Below are 26165 nucleotides of genomic sequence, written 5' to 3'. Positions count from 1 at the left end.
TTAACCCTAACCCTAACCCTAACCCTAGCTTCAGCCTTATTTCAATGCAAGTCTATGGGGTGAAATTTCAACTTTGTCCTAGAGACATGGGGCCACTTGCTCTTTCATCAGGAGCCCCCAAGAAGCGCCCACAGCAAATTTGGGGCTTCTAGTACTTGAGGAACCCTAACCCTAATCTTAACCCTAACCCTAACCCTAACCCTAGCTTCAGCCTTATTTCAATGCAAGTCTATGGGGTGAAATTTCAACTTTGTCCTAGAGACATGGGGCCACTTGCTCTTTCATCAGGAGCCCCCAAGAAGCGCCCACAGCAAATTTGGGGCTTCTAGTACTTGAGGAACCCTAACCCTAATCTTAACCCTAACCCTAACCCTAACCCTAGCTTCAGCCTTATTTCAATGCAAGTCTATGGGGTGAAATTTCAACTTTGTCCTAGAGACATGGGGCCACTTGCTCTTTCATCAGGAGCCCCCAAGAAGCGCCCACAGCAAATTTGGGGCTTCTAGTACTTGAGGAACCCTAACCCTAATCTTAACCCTAACCCTAACCCTAACCCTAGCTTCAGCCTTATTTCAATGCAAGTCTATGGGGTGAAATTTCAACTTTGTCCTAGAGACATGGGGCCACTTGCTCTTTCATCAGGAGCCCCCAAGAAGCGCCCACAGCAAATTTGGGGCTTCTAGTACTTGAGGAACCCTAACCCTAATCTTAACCCTAACCCTAACCCTAACCCTAGCTTCAGCCTTATTTCAATGCAAGTCTATGGGGTGAAATTTCAACTTTGTCCTAGAGACATGGGGCCACTTGCTCTTTCATCAGGAGCCCCCAAGAAGCGCCCACAGCAAATTTGGGGCTTCTAGTACTTGAGGAACCCTAACCCTAATCTTAACCCTAACCCTAACCCTAACCCTAGCTTCAGCCTTATTTCAATGCAAGTCTATGGGGTGAAATTTCAACTTTGTCCTAGAGACATGGGGCCACTTGCTCTTTCATCAGGAGCCCCCAAGAAGCGCCCACAGCAAATTTGGGGCTTCTAGTACTTGAGGAACCCTAACCCTAATCTTAACCCTAACCCTAACCCTAACCCTAGCTTCAGCCTTATTTCAATGCAAGTCTATGGGGTGAAATTTCAACTTTGTCCTAGAGACATGGGGCCACTTGCTCTTTCATCAGGAGCCCCCAAGAAGCGCCCACAGCAAATTTGGGGCTTCTAGTACTTGAGGAACCCTAACCCTAATCTTAACCCTAACCCTAACCCTAACCCTAGCTTCAGCCTTATTTCAATGCAAGTCTATGGGGTGAAATTTCAACTTTGTCCTAGAGACATGGGGCCACTTGCTCTTTCATCAGGAGCCCCCAAGAAGCGCCCACAGCAAATTTGGGGCTTCTAGTACTTGAGGAACCCTAACCCTAATCTTAACCCTAACCCTAACCCTAACCCTAGCTTCAGCCTTATTTCAATGCAAGTCTATGGGGTGAAATTTCAACTTTGTCCTAGAGACATGGGGCCACTTGCTCTTTCATCAGGAGCCCCCAAGAAGCGCCCACAGCAAATTTGGGGCTTCTAGTACTTGAGGAACCCTAACCCTAATCTTAACCCTAACCCTAACCCTAACCCTAGCTTCAGCCTTATTTCAATGCAAGTCTATGGGGTGAAATTTCAACTTTGTCCTAGAGACATGGGGCCACTTGCTCTTTCATCAGGAGCCCCCAAGAAGCGCCCACAGCAAATTTGGGGCTTCTAGTACTTGAGGAACCCTAACCCTAATCTTAACCCTAACCCTAACCCTAACCCTAGCTTCAGCCTTATTTCAATGCAAGTCTATGGGGTGAAATTTCAACTTTGTCCTAGAGACATGGGGCCACTTGCTCTTTCATCAGGAGCCCCCAAGAAGCGCCCACAGCAAATTTGGGGCTTCTAGTACTTGAGGAACCCTAACCCTAATCTTAACCCTAACCCTAACCCTAACCCTAGCTTCAGCCTTATTTCAATGCAAGTCTATGGGGTGAAATTTCAACTTTGTCCTAGAGACATGGGGCCACTTGCTCTTTCATCAGGAGCCCCCAAGAAGCGCCCACAGCAAATTTGGGGCTTCTAGTACTTGAGGAACCCTAACCCTAATCTTAACCCTAACCCTAACCCTAACCCTAGCTTCAGCCTTATTTCAATGCAAGTCTATGGGGTGAAATTTCAACTTTGTCCTAGAGACATGGGGCCACTTGCTCTTTCATCAGGAGCCCCCAAGAAGCGCCCACAGCAAATTTGGGGCTTCTAGTACTTGAGGAACCCTAACCCTAATCTTAACCCTAACCCTAACCCTAACCCTAGCTTCAGCCTTATTTCAATGCAAGTCTATGGGGTGAAATTTCAACTTTGTCCTAGAGACATGGGGCCACTTGCTCTTTCATCAGGAGCCCCCAAGAAGCGCCCACAGCAAATTTGGGGCTTCTAGTACTTGAGGAACCCTAACCCTAATCTTAACCCTAACCCTAACCCTAACCCTAGCTTCAGCCTTATTTCAATGCAAGTCTATGGGGTGAAATTTCAACTTTGTCCTAGAGACATGGGGCCACTTGCTCTTTCATCAGGAGCCCCCAAGAAGCGCCCACAGCAAATTTGGGGCTTCTAGTACTTGAGGAACCCTAACCCTAATCTTAACCCTAACCCTAACCCTAACCCTAGCTTCAGCCTTATTTCAATGCAAGTCTATGGGGTGAAATTTCAACTTTGTCCTAGAGACATGGGGCCACTTGCTCTTTCATCAGGAGCCCCCAAGAAGCGCCCACAGCAAATTTGGGGCTTCTAGTACTTGAGGAACCCTAACCCTAATCTTAACCCTAACCCTAACCCTAACCCTAGCTTCAGCCTTATTTCAATGCAAGTCTATGGGGTGAAATTTCAACTTTGTCCTAGAGACATGGGGCCACTTGCTCTTTCATCAGGAGCCCCCAAGAAGCGCCCACAGCAAATTTGGGGCTTCTAGTACTTGAGGAACCCTAACCCTAACCCTAACCCTAACCCTAGCTTCAGCCTTATTTCAATGCAAGTCTAAAGCACCCTCTATCGACTCCAAATGGTCTGAAACGTGCTCCTAACCACTTTCTCGGGGGTGATTTTTCGGAAAAACACTTTGACAAGTGATGGACACCAACATCTGATCCAATCACTCAAAGCCAAAGTGTCTCCACAGGAAGACGGAGGGGAGTCCTGGTGGAGAGGAGGAGCAGCAGCAGCAGCAGCAGAAGCAGCAGTAGCAGCAACAGCAGCAGCAGCAACTGCTGGAGCTTCTACAGCAGCAACAGCAGAAGTTGTAGGAGCAGCAGCCGCAGCAGCGTCATCTTGGACGGCCTGGATGAAAGCAGACTGGCTCTGGACTTTGAGAAGAAGAAGCAGGTGGTGACTGACGTCACTCAGAAGAAGTCAGTCAGCGTCCTGCTAACAAATCTGATCAGAGGAGATTTGCTTCCCTCGGCTCTGCTGTGGATAACTTCCAGACCTGCAGCAGCCAATCACATCCCTCCGTCATGTGTGGACAGGCTGACAGAAGTACGAGGCTTCACCGATGACCAGAAGGAGGAGTATTTCAGGAGGAGGTTCAGAGGTAGAGGAGATGTGTCCAGCAGGATCATCTCCCACATCAAGGCCTCCAGGAGCCTCCACATCATGTGTCAGATCCCGGTCTTCTGCTGGATCACTGCCACTGTTCTGGAGAGCATGTTGAGCTCAGAGCAGAGAGGAGAGCTGCCCAAGACCCTGACTGACATGTACTCACACTTCCTGCTGGTCCAGACCAAGAGGAAGCAGCGCAAGTATGGAGGAGGTCCACAGGAGCTGACGGAGGCTGACAGGGAGCTTCTTCTGAAGCTGGGCCAGCTGGCATTTGAACATCTGGAGAGTGGAAACATCATGTTCTACAGTGAAGACCTGGAGAAGTGTGGTCTCAGTGTGACTGACGCCTCTGTGTACTCAGGAGTTTGTACAGAGATCTTCAGAAGAAGAGTGTGATCGTACACAAAACCGTCTACTGCTTTGTTCATCTGAGCGTCCAGGAGTTTCTGGCTGCAGTCTACATCTTCCACTGTCACACCAAGAGGAAGAGGACAGAAGATGGTCCTCCTGGAGAATCCCTGGATCAGTTCCTGAAGAGGATGATGGAGAAATCCCTGCAGAGTCCAAACGGTCACCTGGACTTGTTTGTTCGCTTTGTCCATGGACTCAGTCTGGAATCCAACCAGAGACTCTTAGGAGGCCTGCAGGGTCTCACTGACAACCATCCAGGAACCTTAGAGAAGGTCATCAACAACCTGAAGGAGATGAACACTGGTGGTGTTTCTCCTGACAGAAGCATCAACATCTTCCACTGTCTGCTGGAGGTGAAGGATCAGTCACTGCATCAGGAGGTCCAAGAGTTCCTGCAGTCAGAGAACAGATCAGAGAAGGAACTCTCAGACATCCAGTGTTCAGCTCTGGCCTACGTGCTGCAGATGTCAGAGGAGGTTCTGGAGGAGTTGGACATGAAGAAGTACAAGATATCAGATGAGGGAAGATTGAGACTGAGCTGTGAGGAACTGCAGGAAGGCCATGTAAGTCCAGATGTTTCTGTCAACACAATCAATCAATCAATCAATCAATCAATAGTGAGTGAACACAGCTGCAGCTTCTCAAAGCGGTCCTGACTCTGATGGTCTGGGTTCCTTCTGGTTCCTCACTGATTGATTCTGCAGAGACGGAGCTTGAAAGCAGCAGACGCTTGTTTCAAGATCCACCTGCAAAGAAAGTAGTTTACCTTCATTATTGATCTTTGATTGATTGATTGATGGATTGGTTGATTTATTAATTCAGTTTAAAACTTTTGTGAGTGTGTATAAAGAGGTGTTGGCTCCACCCTCTGAGAACACCCTGCTTTGGTCTCCTTCCAACACCGTCAGTCACTGTCAGCAGCAGCAGCAGGCTGTAAACACAGGGCTAATGATGCTGCAGTCCTGTAGACAGGGTTGTGGACCATGAATGGAGTGAAGCTGCTCCACTAAGTTCAGGCAGGAGCTTGAGTGAATGAGAGGGACTGGAGGATGAGAAGAAGCAGCAGGAAGGAATGAAGCCACCAACATGATCAACATGTCCAACACACAGCACCTTGGAGCTCTGATCCAGTGGAGCTCCAAGCTGCTGTGACTGGACACACCAGTGAGCATCATGTGGAGCTGAAGCAGCAGATCAGAGCAACAGTGTCAGTGTTGACTCACTGCTGTGTGAAGCTGCACTTGGTTCCTTGTTGCAGGAGAACTTCATGTGTCCTTTGTGATGGAAGCAGCTGATCAGCTGTTGATGCTCCTTCAGTCACTGTCACACTCTCACATGGTGATGATCTTCTCACTTCTGTCTCCTTCACTGCAGACTGTCTGACAGTGGACTCTCAGAGCTTCACTGTGCAGTGGTGTCTTCAGCCCTGGAGTCCAGCCCCTCCCACCTCACACTGCTGGACCTGGAGCAGAACCACCTGGAGGATCCTGGAGTGAAGCTGCTCTGTGCTGGACTGCAGAGTCCAAACTGCAGACTGGAAGTTCTCTGGTAGGTTGCTGCCCTCTACTGGTGGACAGTGTGTGTCAGCAGATGGACATCACACACACAACATCTTGTCTCGTTGTGATGTTTGGAGCTGCTCAGTGTGAGCAGTTTGGACCGGACGTCCTTCACCGTCACTGTGAAGGACGTCAGCAGCTTCTGTCTCACTGTAGTGTTTTTCTTTGAGTTCATTTCTAACTTAGAAATGTTTTAAATCACACACACACACACACACACACACACACACACACACAGGCACGCACGCACACACCTGTGATTTTCACTCTCCATCATTTCTTCTACATTCAGGTTGATTGGCTGCAGGTTGTCAGAGCTCAGCTGTGATTGGCTGCTCTCAGCTCTGAAGTCAGTGATTGTTGTCACGACTTTGAATTGACTTTGTTCAAATTCACTTTACACACACTTTGATTCCATTAGAAATGATTTAACCCTTTAGGCGCCATCATTTTTTCAAGAAAATATTCAATTTTGATATCACGATTTCAAATGGCTGTGACTTGAAAGTGTTTAGAGATAAAGCCAGACTGCAACTAAGAAAAATCTTCAGTAAACCCAAACTTTTTGTTGGTTTGTTTTTGTATTATGTCAGATGTCAGGGGTCTGTATGTCAGATCCTTTTCTCCACAACACCCCACAGACTCATCAAGATGTTTTATCCACTTTTGATCATTTCCCACCTATCTCAAACAGACTCAGCCGTCATCACTGTAATTTACAGGGTGAGCACGAACATCCCTGCTGCCTCCACTGGCACTGGCTGGGCGTTTCCTACCACAGCTTCCACCACCTTGATCACTACCTCCGCCCCGCCCTCCGTCACCATTAGTGCTGTTTTGAGCACTCCTGCTTCCCCCCCCCACCACGTCCCTCATCCTCATTGGCCCATTCCTCCCACTACACCCCGGCCATGCTGAGGCCAAGCGTGTGCTGCTTGGTGACTGTCGTGGTGCATGGGCTGCGTAAAGACGCACCGGCAGACTTCGCTCTCACGGGACGACTGAACATCATCGTCAGAGTGCCAATATTCCTCTTGGTTACCTGAGTCAGACGTTACTCGACCAAGTAAATTTAGTCACGAACAAACCTCTCGGCAACGTATTCTCAGTAAAATTCGCTGTCTTTCTCTCTCTGCTCCCACTGCAACCACTTCCTGGTCTCCTCGACTGAGGCTTTCTCTCTCTTTATACTCCAAAATCTGAAGATAACCCCCCCCCACCACCACCACAAATAATGCTGCTCAGATTGAAGCCACAGGTGTCGCCATCTCCTGGTGTAAAGTGGAAACTACTTTTAGTACCATATTTGCCGCTATGGCCTGTTTAATTCAGCAATGGTGCTTGTTGCAATTTTGCGACCATGCGCCTAAAGGGTTAAATCTCTCTCTCTCACACACACACACACACACACACACACACGCACACACACACACCTGTGAATTTCACTCTCCATCATTTCTTCTGCATTCAGGTTGAGGGGCTGCAGGTTGTCTCAGCTCAGCTGTGATTGGCTGCTCTCAGCTCTGAAGTCCAACCCCTCCCACCTCAGAGAGCTGAACCTGAGTCACAACCAGCTGCAGGATTCATCAGTGGAGGAGCTGAGAGGTTTCCTGCAGAGTCCAGACTGTAAACTGGATGATCTGGGGTCAGTTCACCCTCTTCACTCTACAACTGCTGCAGTGATTGTTGTCATGACTTTGAATTGACTTTGTTCAAATTCACTTTACACACACTTTGATTCCATTAGAAATGTTTTAAATCTCTCTCTCACACACACACACACACACACACACACACACACACACACACACACACACCTGTGATTGTCACTCTCCATCATTTCTTCTTTATTCAGGTTGAAGGACTGCAGTTTGTCAGAGCTCAGCTGTGATTGGCTGCTCTCAGCTCTTAAGTCCAACCCCTCCCACCTCAGAGAGCTGGACCTGAGAGATAACAACGTGAAGGCTTCAACAAGGCAGCTGCTGGATGCTCTGGTGGCCAGCAGAGACTATAAACTGGAGAGTGTGAGGTCAGTACTGGTTTGGAAGCAGTGCACGATGGTTGATGATGTTTCCCAGTCCCAGTGTGAGAGGAGGATGGTGCCAGTCAGCCAGTCACATGACTTTGTTGTGGTCTGGTGTTGAAGTCCAGCTGCTCCTCATTCATCCAACTGTCCCTCCATCCAACTGCTTCTTCTCTCACTTCACCACTCAATGACTGATCACTTCATTTTCATCACGCCTCACTATCAGTCCAACACTCTGTGGTCACATGACCTCCATCTTTCACACTGTCAACATAATAATAATATAAACTTTTATTTGTACAGCGCTAAATCACAGCCAAAGGCGTCTCAAAGCGCTTTATACAATCAGATATACATGTGACTGAGAGTCTGTCAACAGTCAAGGTCTCTGGGACGATGCGTTCAAGGACTGAGAGTGGTGACTCCTGCCGTCTCTTCTTCTCTCTGCAGGTGGAGGAGATGATGAGGGAGGATCAGCTGGTCCTGATGATGCAGCAGCAGCAGCAGGTCTGACTGGACCATGGAGCTGAGGGAGAGTGGAGAGGAGAGCTCCATCTAGTGGTGGAACCTGCATCCTGACATTTCAAATGCAGAAATAGTCCCATTGTTCTCCTGTTGAGATGATTGAAGTCCAACAGTCCTTCAGAACTTCTGCTGGTTCCTTTGAATCAATCCATGGATAATATTGTGCAAAGTCACGTCTCACTGACCACACTGAGAGTTGTGACTTCCAGTGAGTCCAGTTGCTGCTCAGAAAATCAGCAGTGTGGCCACAAAGAGTGACTGAAGCTCTTCCTCAACTTCTATTGGATTTCAGCATGAATTCTGAGTCATTATTTCTTTTCAATTCAACAATTCCTATCAATGAACCTTTGTCTGTCAATACAATCAATGATAACCTTATGACTGCTTTCCATCTCCAATGAAATAAAAAGGACCAATACTATAATGTTCTAGTAGAACAAAGATGTCCAAAGAAGAACAAACAACCAGGCAAAACATGCAACAACACACAATGCACACACACACACACACACACACACACACTGAGCTGAGGCACCGGGGCAAACTACCAAGAATTAAATCACTCACCTTTGCACGTGAGTTGTAAATTAATTCAATGTCTTTCTGTTGGAGCCAAGTTTGGAGTTGAAGTCCCAGTGACTGTCACATCTCAAAGGATGTGAAATTTGTCCTCCACATTTGGCCCATCACCCCCTGAAGGAGCAGTGGGCAGCAGCGGTACTGCACCCTGGAATCATTGGCTGATCCATTCATCTTCTACCACTTTAACCAGTCGGGTGTCAGGGGCAGCAGCCTCAGCAGAGACCCCAGACTTCCCTGGACCTGGGTCACCTCCTCCAGCTCATCCAGTGGGACCCCAGGTGTTCCCAGGCCAGCCCAGAGACCTGGTCCCTCCAGTGTGTCCTGGGTCTTCCTCTGGGTCTCCTCCTGGTGGGCCATGCCTGGAACACCTCTCCAGGGAGGCGTCCCAAACAGAGGCCCGAGCCTCCTCAGCTGCCTCAACAGTGCAACAGGACAGCAATCAGGTTGCTGGTGAGGTTTGGACCTTGACTCTATTTGTTGTTCAAAGAAGTTCCCTGAAAAGAGGCAGTTTGCTTCTAACTGGAGCAGCAACATCTCTTCTCAGCAAGGTGCCTTTCAATCATTTTATTCAACATTTTGCTGCTTTGCCAACGATTTTGAACCATTTTCAAAAAAACTACTTTGCTTCATCAAATTAAGAAAATCAATGAACTCAGAATAAGGGGGCAGGGTGTCACTCTGGGTGTCACCAACAGAGTGTAAAACAGTAGCAGCGGGATTCTTTGCTGTTATTATCGTGCTATTACAGTGTTGGTTGAGTCTCCACTGGTCTGGATCAAAAATCCCCAGTCCTCCCAGTCCTAGACCCAGAGCCAGTAAGAATGTCATAGAGTCCAAGACGAGACCCTTAAAAAGTGGTCTGGAGACCAGGACCAGTCTGGAGAACTACAAGACTACCTCTGGACCAGCAGGTCTTCCGTGCTGCTGACTTCAAGACCAGAGGCGACACTGCTGTGGAGCCTTTCTCCTGTGCGTGTGTACACAAGATAATTGCAGGGTTCTTGCCAGTGATGTTTGACTTTGAGTCTGTGCCAAAGACCACCATGGTCTTCATTCCATCATGGTTCCACCTGGTTCCTCTCCAGTGTTAATGTGCAGAGGTATTAGGGTTAGGGTTAGGGCTAACCTCATTCACGGTTGTTGAGTACTGTCACTCTGGATGATTTCAAACAAGTAAAAATAGCTCACTTCCGGTTTGTCAGGGGTCAAAGGTCAGAGTGTCAGAATGCAGGTCTGTATCTAACGAACTTGTGGGTTTTCGTCCCATGTCATTTCGACCTTCCTAGAGGGCGCTAGAGGCATTTTAATTTTTGCGGCGGGATTTTTTTGCGATTTTTGGTCAATTTTCAATGTGCGTCGACTTTGGAGGGCCGTTGCACGAAAACAGTTTGAAAATGTCAACTGATGAGACGCAGTGTGAAGATTAGCTGCTACTTTCTGTTGGTTTTCTGTTGGTTTTCTGTTGGTTTGTTTCCTTTTTTCTAACCCGAACCCGCAGGAGGGCGCACCACACTATTTAAGAAGCACTGATCTATGTAGACAGTATAATAATCAGCTGCAGTCCTGGTCTTGCCCACTGGATGGCGACACTGCACCATCAGTTGATGGTGGGAGAACCAATGGCTGCTGGGTGACTGGAGGAGCTTCTTCTGTTCTCTCTCTCTCTCTCTCTCTCTCTCCTTTCTCTGTCTCTCTACTCTGTCTCTTTCTCCTTCTTCCTCGTTCTCTTTTCTCTCTCCCTCTCTTAATTTCTCCTTTTTCTGTCTCCTTTATTTTATTCTTTATAGATAGATAAATTGATACTGGATGGATAGATACATAAATAGATAGATAGTTAGACAGATAGATAATAGATTAAAAATAAATGCCCAATTTCACCTAATTGGTCCAATTATAATTTGTTCAATGCAAATAATTGGTCTTCGTACACAATATTTAAAAATAAAAAGCACTCAATCAGAACCCTGTGGTCTTGAAGAACATTCTGACACAGATCAAAGGCCAAGTATGAGTAGTGGTCAGCACAAAGCAAAGAAAAGGCGAGCTCCAGACCGTACAATGGAAGTTCCATTGCGTTAGGATTCACTTTCACTGGGAACCAACCGAGCCGATTCTGTTACGCTTGGTGTGCGGGGAAAAGCAGTCCAACAGTGCCGTGGGTTCAAGCAAACTGAAACAGTATCAACAAACTAAACAGAGGAAGCAAAGCTACACAACATACATCTGTGAGCAGGAAAAAAAAGGTTGAATTAAAGAGACTCAGAGCAGTTGAAGGAGTGTGTGTGTGTGTGTGTGTGTGTGTGTGTGTGTGTGTGTGTGTGTCTCCTCAGTTCTTGCAAGAATATCAGCTTTGTGTTCAATCAAACAGGGACAGATTTCAGTCAGTAAATTCAGACTACAGTTTCATTCTCTTTCATTTTTTTGACATATTTATTTTTGTGGTGCCCCGTGTGGGACTTTTCTCATGTAAAATATTTAAAAAAGGTTTGAAACACTTGACGAGAGAGAGAGAGAGAGAGAGGGAGGGTTTATTGCTCATTTACATACGTGGGTATATTCTGCTTGATTTTTCCAGACTGATTCAGATCTTTCATTCTATTTAGTTCTTCTGTATTCTTCTATTTTTTGTTTTGGCTATGAACTGTAAATGTCGTATTTAATTTGTTTTTGATTGTGATCATTAGCCATCACCTTCTACTAGGCAGAGTGAAAATACTGTGGCATTTTTCCTTTCGGTTTAGTTTTATTTAGTTTTGACTTATTTCCCTACAATTGAGTTAGTTTTAATTAGTCTTAGTCTTTAGCTTTTGCTAGTTTTCATTAGTTTTAGTTACAGTTTCAGTGGTTTCATACGTTGGGTTAGGGCTGGGGAGGGCCGGGTCCACTCGGATTCAGGAGTCGGGTGGCACTGGGTCCCGGTTGGGCCCCAGCACCACAGGTTGAGCCTCGCCCACCAGGGCGGCGACCTCATTCATCGGGCAAGATGAGGTCAGTGTGTAAAAAAGAAGAAAAAGAAGAAGAAGAGAGAGAGAGAAGCGAACGCAGGTTCTCCTTCGTACCTATGGATTTTTATTCAGTCCATCACAAGCAACAAAACCTGGCCAACACACAAAGAACCAAACAAGTCATAAAGTAACGCTAATAATGCTAATAATGATGCTAAAAATGAGTGCGGTTACATAAAAGTGTGAGTCGGCGGATTATGAAAACACACGTTTGAAATGAAAGATAAATGAGTCATCTACTTTTGAAACGAGTCGCTGAATCACTAAATGAATCGATTCTAACAGTTCGAATCACCGGCGGCTCCAATCAAAACTCTCGAAAACAGGAAACAGGAAGCCAACGCCCCCACGTGTAGAAAAAAAGAAAAAATCCTGAGGCCTTGCTGTCCCCGCCCACCGTGGCCTCTGATAGGTAGGCTGCTTTCTGACCTTACTGCCTCCCCTCTGTCCGTGCTGGCTTCTGATTGGCTGGCTGGAGGGGACAGTCAGATGATCCAAATGACCAGTTCTGAACGTCTAGCTTAGCTTAGCTTAGTTTAGCTTAGCTCCGTCGGCTAGAGTTGTTAAAAAGACTCACGCACGCACGCACACGTCAACACACACACACAGACACACAGACACACACACACGAGTCAAATTTCTCCCCCAAAAAATCTCCAAAAAGCAGAAAAAATCCATAAAGGGGGTTGCTGGGAAAGGTCAAAGGTCAGTTTGTGTGCGACTCCAACACAGCTGCATAAACCAATCGCCTCCCCCCCAGCTGGGAGGTCCTTAGGGCGGGACGTAGGGGGGCGGGGCCCTGTAGGGGGTCATGTTCTTGGGCCGGGACCCCACCCTTCCCCCACCGCCGCCCCCCCCCTCTGGGAGAGGGGGGCCGGCCATGGCGAAGGGGGGTGGGGGCTGGTAGGGGGGTGCATCGGGGTCCTCCTCCCCAAGTTGGAAGGGGGGGGGCGTGGCCCGGGCCGGGGGCGGCGGAGTGGCCGGGTACTCGGGCGGGGGGGCCAGGGGGGGCTTCTCCTCCGGCAGGACCAGGGGGGCGGTGGCCGAGGAGGAGGAGGAGGAGGGCGGGGCCCGGTCCAGCTCGTGGGCGAAGATGATGGGCACGCCCTTCTTGACGAAGGCCGCCTGCTCCTCCAGGCTCAGGCGGCCCCGCCGCCGCCGCCGGTAGCAGCACAGCGCCAGCAGCCCCCCGGCCAGCAGGGCGGCACCCACCACCGCCGCCGGGACCACCGTGTGCAGGTAGGCCTGCTCCCCGCTGCTGCTGCGCTGGTGGGGCGGGGGGGTAGTGGCGGCGCCCCCTGGCGGTGGCAGAGGGACGTCCGGGTCCCGCAGGGGCACGAAGGAGACCCCTTCGCAGGGGCCCTGACCCCGGACCCCCACCTCCAGGGGCCGGTAGTCCGGCTCCAGGGCGTTCCGGAGGTGGTCGCTGGGCGCCCCCTGCAGGTCGTGGGACAGCAGCGCACCGAGGGCCAGCAGCTGCTCCCGGGGGCAGTGCCCCCCCCCCCGGAGTCCCCGGCCCCCCCGGTGGAGGCTGCTGTTGGCCCACTCCACCAGGACCGAGCCCTGGCTGAGGTTCCTCAGCGACACGTTGCTAGCGTTGCGGTCGCCCAGCGCCGCCGCCAGTTTGCGCACCAGCGCCACCTTCCTGCGAGGGTCCCGGAGCGGCGGGCGGCGGGGGTCCGGCGCCCCCTCCCCCTCCTCCAGCCGGGCCCAGAAGAGCGCTGGGCCCGGGTCGTCGGCGGGCCAAGCGGCCACTCGGACCTCCAGGGCATCCACGGCGGTCAGTCCGGCCCGGTCGGCCGCCTGCAGGAAGAACTCGTGGCGGCCCACGTGCCGGACGTCCGGCAGCCCGTAGATCAGCTGCCGGGCCGGGTCCACCTGGATCCAGGAGTCCGGCGGCACCGGGTCCCGGTTGCGGCCCTGACGTCGCAGCGTGAGCCGCAGTCGGTCGGCCGTGCCGTCCTCGCGGTCGAAGAAGGTGTCCAGCGGGACCTTGACCTCAAAGTAGGTGCCCACCAGGGCGGCGACCTCGTCCACCGGGTTCATGAGGCGGGGGGGCGAGTTGGAGGGATCGGGGGGGGGCGGGGCAGTGGTGGGGCGGGGGGGTCCTGGGGTGGTGGTCTTGGGTCTCTTGGGCTTGCGTGTGGGTTTCCGGGTGGGGGTGGGCCCGGGGGGCGTGGGCGTGGCTTCGGCGTAGGTGGGCCGGGTGGCGGTGGACCGGATGGGGGGGGCGGCGGCGGCGGTGGCCGGAGGGGCCAAACTGGTTGGAGGGGACGGGGCCAGGGTGGGGGTTTGACCCAGGAGGTCCCGGGCCCTGCTGGTCGTGGTAGGCCGGCCGGGCAGCGGGGGGGCGGGGCCACGGGCAGGGGGGGCCAGGGTGGCAGTGGGCGGGGCAGCAGCGGCCGGGGAGGAGGGGGCGGGGAACGGGACCACCCTGATCGGGGGCTGGGCCAGCGAGGTGGGGGGGGGTGAGGCAGCCAGGACCGGCGTGGGCCCGGCCCCCCCCAGCTGGCGCCGCGGGCGGCGGGCGGCGGCCTCTGGCCACCTGTTGGCCACGTGCCAGCCCACCACCGGAACCCCAAGCAGGACCGCCATGGAGCCGGAGCGGGCCGGACCCCCCACCGCCCCCAGGTCCGGAACCGAGGCCTGGTCCAAGGAGCAGCCCAGCTTCCAGGACAGCAGGACGCCGTTCTCCACCACCTGGGGGCGACACAAAGGTGTTCATGGTGTCCATGGTGTTCATGGTGTCCATGGTGTCCATGGTGTTCATGGTGTTCATGGTGTTCATGGTGTCCATGGTGTTCATGGTGTATGGTGTCCATGGTGTCCATGGTGTTCATGGTGTCCATGGTGTTCATGGTGTTCATGGTGTCCATGGTGTTCATGGTGTTCATGGTGTTCATTGTGTTCATGGTTCAGCTCACCTTCCTGGCATTCCCTGGTCCAGCCACGAAAGCCGACATGTCAAACAGTCGATTGTTGACCACCGGCTGGACCTTCAGGAGCCGCAGCTCCGTGCCGGAGAAGCTCCTCATGTTGTCCAGCAGCGTCACCCGCTGGAGGGAGCTCATCTTGGTTAGGTCGGCGTCCAGGACCACCGTCAGCAGAGTGAGGGGCTCCCGTGGCCCGCAGGAGAAGAGGTGGTCCTCCTGATGGAGGTGGTCCTCCTGGTGGAGCTGCTCCTCGTTCAGGACCTCCAGCGACAACGAGACCCGCGAGGAGCCGTCGGCAGAGGTCACGCAGAGGTCGTGGAGGCCCTGGTCCTGGTTCAGAGGGAGGCCCTGCAGGGTCCTGGTCCCAGAGTCCCAGTGAAGCCACGAGGGCGGAGAGTCCGAGCCCACCTCCAACACCTGGGAGGGTCGGAGGTCAGAGGTCGGAGGTCAGAGAAGGAGCAGGTGGAGGGTTCAGAGGAGCAGGAAGGAGGAGAAGGAGGTGGGCAAGGGGGGGCGGAGTCTCTCCAGCTGCCTGATCAGCTGTTTCCACTGGAAACTATGAGGGATGAACTCAGTGGCTGCAGCTGCTGGAGACACACACACACACTCACACACACACACACACACACACACACTCAAACACACACACACACACACACACACACACACACACTCACACACTCACACACACACAGTGGTCACTACTGAAAAAAGAGAATTTTATGAGTCCTGCAGTCTTGGCAGCAGTGCTGTGTGTGTGTGTGTGTGTGTGTGTGAGTGTGTGTGTGTGTGTGTGAGTGTGTGAGTGTGTGAGTGAGTGTGAGTGTGTGTGTGTGTGTGTGTGTGTGTGTGTCACCCAGGCTGCAGCCCAGAAACACCAGAGTGAAGCTATAATTATGAGGCGGCTAATCACATAGCAACACACACACACACACACACACACACACACACACACACACACACACACACACACACACACACACACACACACACACACACTGCCCTGCCTGCTAGCAGCTAACAGGAAGTCGTCACTCTCAGCAGACAGGAAGTTAGTCTGAGAACCAGGAAGTGCAGTTGTGATGATGTAGATGATGAAGATGCTCGCAGTGCCTCACCTTGACCTTGTCCCCCAGCTGAAGGTCATCCGTGCCGCTCGGCAGCGCCACCTGGAAGACGCGGCCCACCGCCACTGCTGCCGAGGATTCTGGGTGGACGGTGGGCGTGGCCCGGCTGCGTGGCCCCTCCCCCTCCTGTGCCTCCCACAGGAAGGAGTGCATGGAGGCCTCCAACGAAGCCCCGCCCCCCTCCGCCCACGTGGATGGGGCCAGCAGCAGGAGGAGGAGGGGGAGGAGGGGGGCCAGAGGGAGGGGCTCTGCCATCCTATAGGAGGGGCCGGAGGGATGGCCCCGCCCCCTGCGGCTCGGGGAGGCTCCTCCCACTTCCTGGTTCAGGCTCCTCCAACTTCCTGGTTAAGGCTCCGCCTCCCTCTGAGCCCCAAGGGGGGTGGGGGGGAGCGGGGGTGTCCCTGAAGAGCTGTGAGGAGACAAAGGGGACACATTAGGAGACAAGGAGACATCCTAGGAGACAAGGAGACATCCTAGGAGACAAGGATGAAGCTACATCACAGTCACACAAAACAATCTGTCCAGTTCACTCACTGTGTGTGTGTGTGTGTATGTGTGTGTGTGTGTGTGTGTGTGTGTGTGTGTGTGTGTTTGTGTGTGTGATATACAGTGGGAGAGCAGAATCAGCCAACAATGGGGGGGGGGTCCGAGAGCCACTGAGGGGCTAATAAACACATTCCTTCACTATTGATGGAGCTCAAACCCACACTGTGTGTCTGTGTGTGTGTGTGTGTGTGTGTGTGTCCTGCTGTTCTTTGGTTTCGAGACAAAGAGACAAAAAGAAAAGAGTGAAGTGTGTGTGTGTGTGTGTGTGTTGACCTAAAGCCACTTGGGGGGCCATGGAGCCCCCTTCGACACACACACACACACACACACACACACACACATACACACACACACACACACACACACACACACAGCAGAATGTTGGGGTCTAAAGTTAGCAGGCCAACAGATTCCACTTCCTGTCTCTGGTTTCCAGCGGCCCAACGCTCGGCGCCACCTGCAGGAGCTCTTGTGGCGGCAGTGAGGTCACGTGACCTGGTGAGGTCACGTGACCTGGTGAGGTCATGTGACGGGGCGAGCTGCTGCATTGCCAGTTGGACCACCTAGTGAGCTAGCAGTTAGCATTAACCGGCTAGCTGTTAGCATTAGCAGAATAGCATGAGCGCTAATCTTTGTTTCGTGATGAATTTGATGACAGCAGCTTCCAGTTTGCAGCCCGTACCACCCAGCCCCCTCGTTCACCCCCCACCCATCCAGCCGTGACCTTTTGACCTCCCGGAGGCGAGGCCCCTCTTCCGGAAGCTTCCCTCCAGGTGGCACCGCAGGGGCCTGTTTTCCCAGGTTTCCCAGCCAGACGCTGCTCATTAGCTCCGAAAACAAGCGGGCGTGGTCCTCAGCCAATCAGGTCGCCAGAACCAGGAAGTTGTTGTTGTTGTTTCCACCAAGCCCCGCCCACTGGTGTTGTTCCAAAATGGATCAAAGCGGCTTCCCGCCGTCGGATAAATGTTGTTCAAGTTGATGTGGACACACTAAGCCCCACCCACCACCCAGCAGGAGGTCACGCCCACCGAGCAGGAGACCCCGCCCCCACCCACCCAGGAGGCCCCGCCTCCACTTCCTGGAGAAACCAGGAAGCAACAGGGAATCATGGGAACTGGCGCCAACACAGTCCAACAGGTCGGCCGCTTGCATTAGAGTGTGTGTGTGTGTGTGTATGTGTGTGTGTGTGAGTGTGAGTGTGTCTGCTGTGTTTTTGGGACCACCAACAAACGTGACACACACTGACAGCTGGAAGAGAGTGTGTGTGTGTGTGTGTGTGTGGAGACAGACAACTTCAGACAGCTGTAGGTCTGTCAGCTGAGCAACACAACACCCTCTGCTTACCTAACACACACACACACACATAGACAGTCTGGAAGCTAACAGGAAGCTAATATTAGCCAAAGTTTTCACACTCAGTTGTTTCTTTACAAACCTTCTAAAACACACACACACACACACACACACACACACACACACACACACACACACACACACACACACACACACACACAGTGTGTGTTTGAGCTCCATCAATAGTGAAGGAATGCGTTTATTAGCTCCGCCTCTCGCCACCCTTAACTATTGTTGGCTGCTCCTGCTCCCACCGTATATCAAACACACACACACACACACACACACACACACACACACACACACACTCTCACTCTCACTCTCACTCTCACTCTCACTCTCTCTCTCTTCAGAGGTCAGAGGTCACCGAGGATGAGCTCTTGGAGGTAGAATGAGCAGCAAGTGGCCACCAGAAGGCGAAACGGGCTAACGTGTTAGCGCAGACCTGAGCAAAGCATGGCCCGCGGGCCACATCCGGGCCGCTGTGTGTCCCCGTCTGACCCGAGTGAGGACACCACCGACCCGTCCATCACGAAGGTTCTGCTCGATCCATGGAGAGAGAGACAGAGGGAGAGAGAGACAGAGGGGGAGAGAGAGAGAGAGACAGAGGGAGGGAGAGAGAGAGAGAGGGAGAGAGAGGGAGGGAGAGAGAGAGAGAGGGAGAGGGAGAGACAGAGGGAGAGAGGGAGAGAGACAGAGGGAGAGAGAGCGAGAGGGGGAGGGAGAGCGACAGAGGGAGAGAGTGAGAGGGGGGGAGAGAAGGAGAGAGAGTTGGAGAGGGGGACAGAGAGGGACAGAGGGAGAGGGCGAGAGAGAGAGGGGGGAGGGAGAGAGAGTTGGAGAGGGGGGAGAGAGGGAGAGAGAGAGAGAGAGAGAGTTGGAGAGGGAGAAGGAGAGAGACAGAGTTGGAGAGGGAGAAGGAGAGAGAGAGGGGGGGGGAGGGAGAGAGAGTTGGAGAGGGGAAGAGAGAGGGAGAGAGAGAGAGAGGGAGAGAGAGCGAGAGAGAGAGTTGGAGAGGGGGGGAGAGAGGGAGAGAGTTGCAAAGACTCTTCCACAGGACTTGATTGATTTCCCACCAGCAAGCAAGACCAGCAAGACCAGAACCAAGACCTGGACCAGGGCCAAGATGAGGACCATGGGCAGGATCAGGACCTGAACTTGGACCAGAACAAGACCAAGGACCAGGACCAGGACCTGGACCAGAACTATGACCAGGACCTGGCTCTGGAACAGAACCAGAACCAGGTCCGAAGTCGAAGTCCAGAAGCTAGACAAGGACCAGACCCAGGACCAGGAGGTGGTCTCAGGGAACTCCCTCAGCTCCTGGAACGCCCCCCCGCGTCCCCCCTCCCGCGCCCTCCTCCGGCCTGGCTGCACCTGTTCCGTGTGGCCCGCGGACCCTCAGCCGTCCGTCCAGCGGAGCGGAGCGAGCGGCGCTAAAAATACACGCGAGCCGGCGCCGCGCGGCTGCGCCCCGACGGCTCGCGCGCGGAGCCCCTGGACACGCGAGAAACCACCACCACCACCACCGCCGCGCGCGCGCGCTCGCACGCACACACACACACACACACACACACACACACACACACACACACACACACACACACACACACACACACACACACCGGGCCTCACCGTCTCCTCTGTCCGGCTCTCGGCGGCTCCTCTCGGCTTCAGCGGAGCTCCGCCGCTGCTTCTTGCCGCTCGGAGCGGCGGTCGAGGCGGACTGCACTCGCGCTGAGTCCCGCTGGTGGCGGCGGTGGATCCTTGGGAAGCTACGGAAGCCGGCAGCTGAGGACGGAATCGCGGATCGTGGAAGCTGCGGCTGCGGCGGCGGCGGCGGCGGATCGAAGCGGCTCCGCTGGACCGGAGCTGTAGCTGCTACTGCAGTTACTGCTGCTGCTGCTGCTGCGCCCGGAGGAGGTCCAGTCTCCAGCCGGAGGAGGCGGAGCAGAGCAGGAGGGGAGGAGGGGAGCACATTCTCTGAATATCTCCGCCTCCTCGCCTCTCCCCCCTCCCCTCCTGCACCACTGTCACCACAGGAGGCTAGCCAGGGCTGGGGGGGCTAGCTTCAGCCTTAGCCCTAGTGGCTAGTGGTGAAGCTAGCCAGAGCTGTTGCTAGCGCCAGCAGGCGGGGCGGTGTCAGGGCTGGGCGGTGGTATTTGGCTGGAGGTCGAGGGTTCGAGGGTTCTGGAGGCTCTTTGAGCAGAAGACTGCTCACTTTGTCTCAGCTGCTAAATGTCAGCTAGCGGGTGGGCGGAGCCACATTCCTGGCTCAGAGTGTGTGTGTGTGTGTGTCAAGTATTTATTATTTAGTTAGTTACTGTTATCATTATACTATTATTTAGTATTTATTATTATATTGTTATATTATTATGTATATATTTTGTAGTTTGTAGTTTTCTAGAAGTCAATCAGTTTCAACTGAATATAACTTCCTGAGGATTTGTTTGCTTATATATACACGTATATGTACATGCCTGATTGAATTTTCAGTAAGCCCCTCCCCTCCAATAAGAATAAATGAAGCTGCATTTGGATGTTTTGACATCAGAGACTTTGCAGTTTTGGAAGATGTGTGCTGATCCTCCGGAGCAGCAGGGGGCGACAGCAAGCAGGAAACTCTAGCGCAGAGCCGGACTGCAGGGGGTCAGAGGTCATCTGACCTTTGACCTTTAGGTTGGGCTGAAAAGGAAATAGAAACAATGTAGAGAAAGAGAGAGAGTGAGTTGCAGGGGGAAGATCAAAGCTCTCACAATATAGATGTAGATATATATCAATAAATCATGCTAATGTATAGAAATGTATAGAAATTATCTCATTGTGTTGCTTCTACTTTTGAGTTTAGTTGTTATGTTTCAATTGAACTGAATGCCCAGCAGGTGGTGCTGCTGTTACTGATGCTGCTGCTTTACACCCCTGAACCCCAGCAGGGAGCAGGAAGCATCATTAGCATCACCATTAGCATCATTAGCATCACCATCACCAGCAGAGGAGCTCAGACCACCTCTGAGAACAGGAAGCAGCACACACACACACACACACACACACACACACACACACCTGATGTCTCCCATGGCTGAGGACCAATCAGACTGAGGTGTCTCCGTCATGTGACCTCCAGCCGCTGGGGGCGGAGCCACGTCACACCAGTGAGGCCAGTGGCTCCGCCCCCTCCTGGACACTCCGCCACCTGATTAGCCGAGAGGCCCCACTGCTATTTCCAGCTGCAACTCCTAATAAGGCCTGCGAGGGGCAGCGCTTTGATTATTATTAGCAGCAGCAGTACTGCCCTCTGCCGGCTGCAGTACCAACTGCTGCCGGCAGAGGGCAGTGCCGCTGCTGCGGCAGTACTGCCACCTGAGGACACAGGCTGCCCTCAGCGAGCGTGTGTGTGTGTGTGTGTGTGTCTGCTGCCGTGCGACGGTCCTTCCTTCCGGGGATTTTTTGTAGTTCTTTTCACCGTTTTTGCAGTTCAAAAAAGTAAAAGAAAAAAAAAAAAGAAAATCAACAGAGGCCTCCAGCAGCCAGCTGGGGGCACTGCTGGGCAGGTGAGCGACTTCAATGCCCCCTAGTGGACACAGTGCAACACACACACACACGCACTGCAAACAGTTCATTCACACAGAAGCTCAATATTATGTGAATAAATTAATGAATTATTGTGTTCATATATTTATGTTTAACATAATTAATAATCATTAACCAGGTAATAGTATGTATATATAATATCCACAGTCTAGTAGTGCAGTATATATTCTAGAGTATATTTAGCATAGTAATTAATATTTGTTACATTATGCTGAAAGTGATTAATATGGTGATAATATATGTAGGTATATATTTATAGATATATACCTACACACACTACCAGTGTAAAGTCCTTCTCATTTAATCTGTACAACTTTCTCCACTGCTGAAGACATCAAGAGCAAGGTGAAAAACACCTTCAGGGACCTTGAGTGCCTTGAAAGGCACCTTATAAAATAAATGTATTATTATTATTATTATTATTATTATTATTATTATTATTATTAATAATAATAATAATAATAATAATAATAATAATAATAATAAACATGTTTTTTAAGAAAGGTGGTTATTTTGAAGACTTTCAGAATAAAATGTGTTTGAGTTAATTGAAACTTTTACTCAGAGGATAGAATCCAAACTCTTGGCAGGTAGTGTGCATATATATATATATATATATATATATATATATATATATATATATATATATATATATATATATGTATATATATAGTTTAGCATAGTATACATAGTAAATATAGGACAGTGTAGTATATATACTCTAATGAATATTTATTACTTTCTGTTGCCGCAGCAGCCTGGAATTGGCCAGCTTGTTGCCGACTGGACGAGGTTGGAAGTGGGCGGGACCAGGAAGTGAGTCAAAGAAGAGGCGGAGACTCGGGGACAGAAGGATGGATACATGGATGGAGGGATGTATTAAAGTGATAAAAGTCATGGGTTTCATATAAGAACAAACAAACAGTCAAAGCTTAAAAACTTGTCAACCGTTTTCTCTTCGTCTTCTTCACCCACCACAGAAGAAGAAGAAACAGGAAGTGACGGCGGCCAGTCAGTTCGCAGTGCGAGCTAACACGATGGCTCCTCCCTCCCTCCTCTCACTAGCAATTAGCTTAGCTCGTAGTGGTCGGCAGGAGCACCCTAGTGTTGTGTGGCTGTAGTGGGTTGTAGTGCGACTGTAGTGTTGAGTTGTAGTTCATCGGTTGTTGTTGTAGTTTCATTCAATGCAAAAGCAAAGAAACTTTCTGAATGTGTCTCAGTGTGTGTGTGTGTGTGTGTGTGTGTTGGTCTTGGCACCTGGAACAGTCTCAGTGTGTGTGTGTGTGTGTGTGTGTGTGTGTGTGTGTGTGTGTGTTAAAAAGTCCAGGCTGCGATCGTGCGGTGGTCCTTCCTGCTTGCAGAGTTTTTTGTAGACCGTTTGGCCGTGTTGTAGTCCTGCATGGCCGCTAGCTAGTCGCTGTCCTTCACGATGACGACCACCAGGTGCTCCTGCTGCTCCAGCAGATTACCCACAATCCTCTGGGCCTCCTGCAGGAAGGCAGCGGGGGGGAAGGCCCCGGGGGGGAAGGCGTACAGCGTGGCTCCCCCCGCCCCCACTGCCGGCCCCCCGGCCTTAGGCCCGGCCCCCTTCAGGCTGACCACACCTGCCGCCCCCTTGCTGCGCAGATAGGCCACCAGGTGGCGCAGCGGGCGCACCTGTGGGGGGGCGGGGGCCTCCTCTTTCTCCAGGGCGGGGTGGCGGAGGGGTGGGCGGGGCGGCAGCGCCCCCTGCAGGGCCAGCAGGATGGCGAAGGCATGCGGCCGGCCCGCCCTCACGCGGCGCGCCACCTCGTCCAATCGGGGCGGATCGAGGCGGAGCCTCTGGGACATCTTCAGCTGGGGGGGGGGCAGGGCAGGGGGCAGGAAGGACGCCGATTGGCCCTCCAGCAGGAGGAGGCGGGTCGGGAAGTTGCTGCTCTTCAGGGAGAAGCAGCCGCACCAGACCTCCAGCGGGGGGGTGGGGCCAGAGGAAGGGGCGGGGTCAGAGGAGGGGGAGGGGGGGGAGCGGGAGGGGCGGAGCTCGGCGGTGGTGGAGTCAGGCGCTCGTGGGGAGGAGGAGGAGGAGGGGGAGGGGGGCGAAGTGGGGGGAGGGGGCGGGGCTCCGTGGCCACGCCTCCTCCCACCCCTTCTCCTCTCCTGGTCCAAGTGGGAGGGGCTCCTCGCTCGCCCTCCCCGGCTCTCTCTCTCCAGGCTGCTGCTGCGCGAGGGGGGGGAGGAGGAGGAGGTGGGTGGGGCTCCGTGACCACGCCCCCTCCTCCTCTCCTCATCCGAGTGGGAGGGGCTCCTCGCTCGCCCTCCCTGGCTCTCTCTCTCCAGGCTGGCCAGTGGGCGAGCGAGAGCCTTGCGGTGGTGAGAGAGTGAGGTGGGTGGGGGAGGGGCCACCTCCTCCTCCTTGTCCGAGGGGGAGGGGCTCCTCGCTCGCCCTCCCCTGCTCTCTCTCTTGCGGTGGGGAGGGAGTGAGGAGGTGGGTGGGGGAGGGGCCACCGGGTGGGAGGGGCTCAGTTCCTCCTCCTCCCCTTCCTCCTGACTCCTGCCCCTCCCCTTCTTCCTCCTCTTCCTCTCCTCCTCCCCCCCCGGCCCCCCCTCCCCCTCCTCCTCCTCCCTGGCGTAGTCGACCCTCAGCCGCCGCTCGCCGGCCCCTCCCCCCCCCAGCGTGAAGCCCCTCATCTGGGCGCAGGCGGCGCGGGCGGCGTCCAGGCTCTCGAACTGGACGTAGGCCGCCGCCCCTCCACCGTCCTCCCCCTCCGCCCCCCTCCTCCCGCCCCCTCCCACCAGGCGGATGGATCTGATGGCGCCGAAGCGGTCCAGCTCGCGGGCCAGCGCCGCCAGCGTGGTGGTGGCGCCGCCCGATCCGTCCGCTGCACCCCCCAGACCCCCCACCCACAGCCGGGTGGTGGGCGTGGCCTTGCCGTAGCCAATCCTGACGGGGTTGCCGCCCACCAGCCGGCCCTGCATGGCCACTTTGGCCCGGTGGGCCATGTCCAGGTCGCGGAACTTGACGAAGGCGTAGGCTCCGCCTCCGACTCCGCCCCCACTGCCTCCGGCTCCACCCACCGCCGGCCGCTTGATGACCACGCCCTCGATGGCGCCGAAGCGCCCAAAGTCGCGGCGGAGCTCCGCCTCCGTCACGCCAGCCGCCAGCCCCCCCACGAAGAGGTTGCTGGTGGCCCGCTGGTCGTCCTCAGGCGCCAGCTCCGCCACCGGCAGGCCCCGCCCACCCGGCAAGCCCCGCCCCCTCTCCTCCAGCAGCAGGCCCCGCCCCCTCTCCTCCAGCAGCAGGCCCCTGCCCCTCTCTAGCAGGCTCCTCGCCCTTTCATCTAACAAGCCCCGCCCCCTCTCATCCAGCAAGCCCCGGCCCCTCTCTTCCAGCAGCAGGCCCCGCCCCCTTTCATCTAACAAGCCCCGCCCCCTCTCATCCAGCAAGCCCCGGCCCCTCTCATCCAGTAGGCTCCGCCCCCTCGCCTCCAACAGCCCATAATAGTCCAGCAGGCGCTCCCGGTCCAGGCCATAGTGGCGGGCCCGCAGCTCCCGCAGCTCCCGCAGGTCCCGGATGTCCCTGCTGGGTCCGGGCGTCTGCAGTGGCGGGTAGCCGCCGTCAGGGGGCGTGGCGCTCCGCCGGCGGACGTAGACGGGCTCGACGCGGAGCTGCCGCTCCCCGAGTAGCAGGCGCGAGGACGACTTGGCGCGCCGTGCCTCCCTGGCGTCCTCCGGCCGCCGGAAGTTGACGTAGGCGACGCGGCCCAGTTCCGGCGTGTGCGACAATTTGACGCTGACGTCGCCGAACTTTTTGAAGTCGTGGAAGAGCGCGTCCTCGACGTGCTCGTCCTCGACATGCGCGCCCAGGTTGGAGATGAGCAGCGTCTTGTACTCCAGGGTCCCGGGCCGCGGGGGGGCGACGGCGGGCAGCGGGGGTCGGCCCAGCAGGCTCAGCCCGGCCCGGTGCTGGTGCTGCTGGAGCTCCAGGCTGGCCGCCCCCCGCTCCTCCCGGAGCCGCGGCTTGTCCCGCTCCCTGCTGCGGCTGCGGCGGCGGTGGTAGCCGCGGCTCTCGGCCAGCAGCAGAGCCAGCGGCGGCGGCTGCGCAGGCGCAGGAGAAAGAAGCGGAGACGACGGCGGCTTCGGCTCCTCCCGGCGGCCGCTCTCCCGCTCCCGGGGCCGCTTGGCGAGGCCCCTGGACGGGCTGCCGTCCTTCCCGGCCTGCCGCTTCATGTTCGGCCGAGGACGGAGATCAGAGTCCGGGGCTCAGAGCAGCGAGAAGGGGCTTACGGCGGCGCGGTTCTCTGGAAGGTGCCGGTAGGTTCCACAAAGGTTCCGGAGGACTCGGAAGGTTCCGGAAGGTTCTGAAAGAGTCGCGAGCTGGGAGGCTTGGAAGCAACGAGCCGACTGAAGAGCGGGGCGCCTCGCGAACATTTCGCCGTCCAGCCGCTGCGCCTACGCCGCCATCTTGGACAATAGGAATGTGCGCTTTCCGGTCGGAGGAGGGCGTGTCCTGCGTTGACGTCAGGTGGTGACGCTGCACGCACGGTTTTGGAGCGTCAGCGCCGCATGAAAGGAAGGAGTTCTGGTAATGCAGTCAGAACGCAATGCAAGAATAAAAGGCTGTAAAGTACGGAGTCCCAGGAGTGGCAAAATAAACAAGAAACCCTTTACAACGACAAAATTGACCTTTAATTTATCATTTCAGTATTTTGTTGACTCCTCGAGATTTACTTTACATTTTTTTCCTGATTGTTTTTCCACAGATTTGTTTTTAATTTTGCCACTCCTGTGATTCCACAGTGGACCTGCCCGACGACCTCAGACACGCGTCATAGTTCCTCCTTCTAATGCTGAAGTCTTTCAATCCTGGACTTTTCATTCTCTGAAAAATACTATATATATATTAAAAAAAAATAATTTT

The 26165-nt window shown here is 53.9% G+C and overlaps 3 protein-coding genes across 3 annotated transcripts; 1 reads left to right on the top strand and 2 right to left on the bottom strand.

Moving 5' to 3' along the window:
* Positions 1–4011: 4011 nt before the first annotated feature.
* Positions 4012–8184, top strand: LOC142904203 (NLR family CARD domain-containing protein 3). The gene is made up of 5 exons (XM_076050167.1): positions 4012–4584; positions 5396–5569; positions 7052–7225; positions 7436–7609; positions 8057–8184. Exons 1-2 carry the CDS (start codon positions 4150–4152, stop codon positions 5402–5404), a joined length of 444 nt encoding a protein of 147 aa, XP_075906282.1. The 5' UTR covers positions 4012–4149; the 3' UTR covers positions 5405–5569; positions 7052–7225; positions 7436–7609; positions 8057–8184.
* A 3575-nt stretch (positions 8185–11759) lies between these two features.
* LOC142904199 (dystroglycan 1-like) lies at positions 11760–19672 on the bottom strand. Its single transcript, XM_076050161.1, has 4 exons — positions 19313–19672; positions 15770–16179; positions 14643–15068; positions 11760–14418 (listed from the first exon to the last, which is right to left on the bottom strand). Exons 2-4 carry the CDS (start codon positions 16031–16033, stop codon positions 12490–12492), a joined length of 2619 nt encoding a protein of 872 aa, XP_075906276.1. The 5' UTR covers positions 16034–16179; positions 19313–19672; the 3' UTR covers positions 11760–12489.
* Positions 19673–22117: 2445 nt separating this feature from the next.
* LOC142904189 (putative RNA-binding protein 15B) lies at positions 22118–25803 on the bottom strand. The gene has a single exon (XM_076050139.1). It carries the CDS (start codon positions 25472–25474, stop codon positions 22679–22681), a length of 2796 nt encoding a protein of 931 aa, XP_075906254.1. The 5' UTR covers positions 25475–25803; the 3' UTR covers positions 22118–22678.
* Between the last annotated feature and the right edge of the window lie 362 nt (positions 25804–26165).

Source organism: Nelusetta ayraudi, unplaced genomic scaffold, assembly GCF_046127955.1.
Source record: "Nelusetta ayraudi isolate G7.1 ecotype Tasmania unplaced genomic scaffold, CSIRO-AGI_Nayr_v1 ptg000124l, whole genome shotgun sequence".
Taxonomy (NCBI): domain Eukaryota; kingdom Metazoa; phylum Chordata; class Actinopteri; order Tetraodontiformes; family Monacanthidae; genus Nelusetta; species Nelusetta ayraudi.
The sequence above is the reverse complement of the archived record's forward strand: the minus strand, read 5'-3'. Positions and strand labels throughout refer to the sequence as shown.

Excerpts from the sequence above, each read along its gene's own strand:
- LOC142904189 (XM_076050139.1), bottom strand. The coding sequence starts at position 25,474 with ATGAAGCGGCAGGCCGGGAAGGACGGCAGCCCGTCCAGGGGCCTCGCC.
- LOC142904199 (XM_076050161.1), bottom strand. The coding sequence starts at position 16,033 with ATGGCAGAGCCCCTCCCTCTGGCCCCCCTCCTCCCCCTCCTCCTCCTG. Across the intron at positions 15,069-15,769 it reads AGCTGGGGGACAAGGTCAAG|GTGTTGGAGGTGGGCTCGGA; the intron begins GTGAGGCACTGC and ends CGACCCTCCCAG. Across the intron at positions 14,419-14,642 it reads GACCAGGGAATGCCAGGAAG|GTGGTGGAGAACGGCGTCCT; the intron begins GTGAGCTGAACC and ends TGTCGCCCCCAG.
- LOC142904203 (XM_076050167.1), top strand. The coding sequence starts at position 4,150 with ATGATGGAGAAATCCCTGCAGAGTCCAAACGGTCACCTGGACTTGTTT.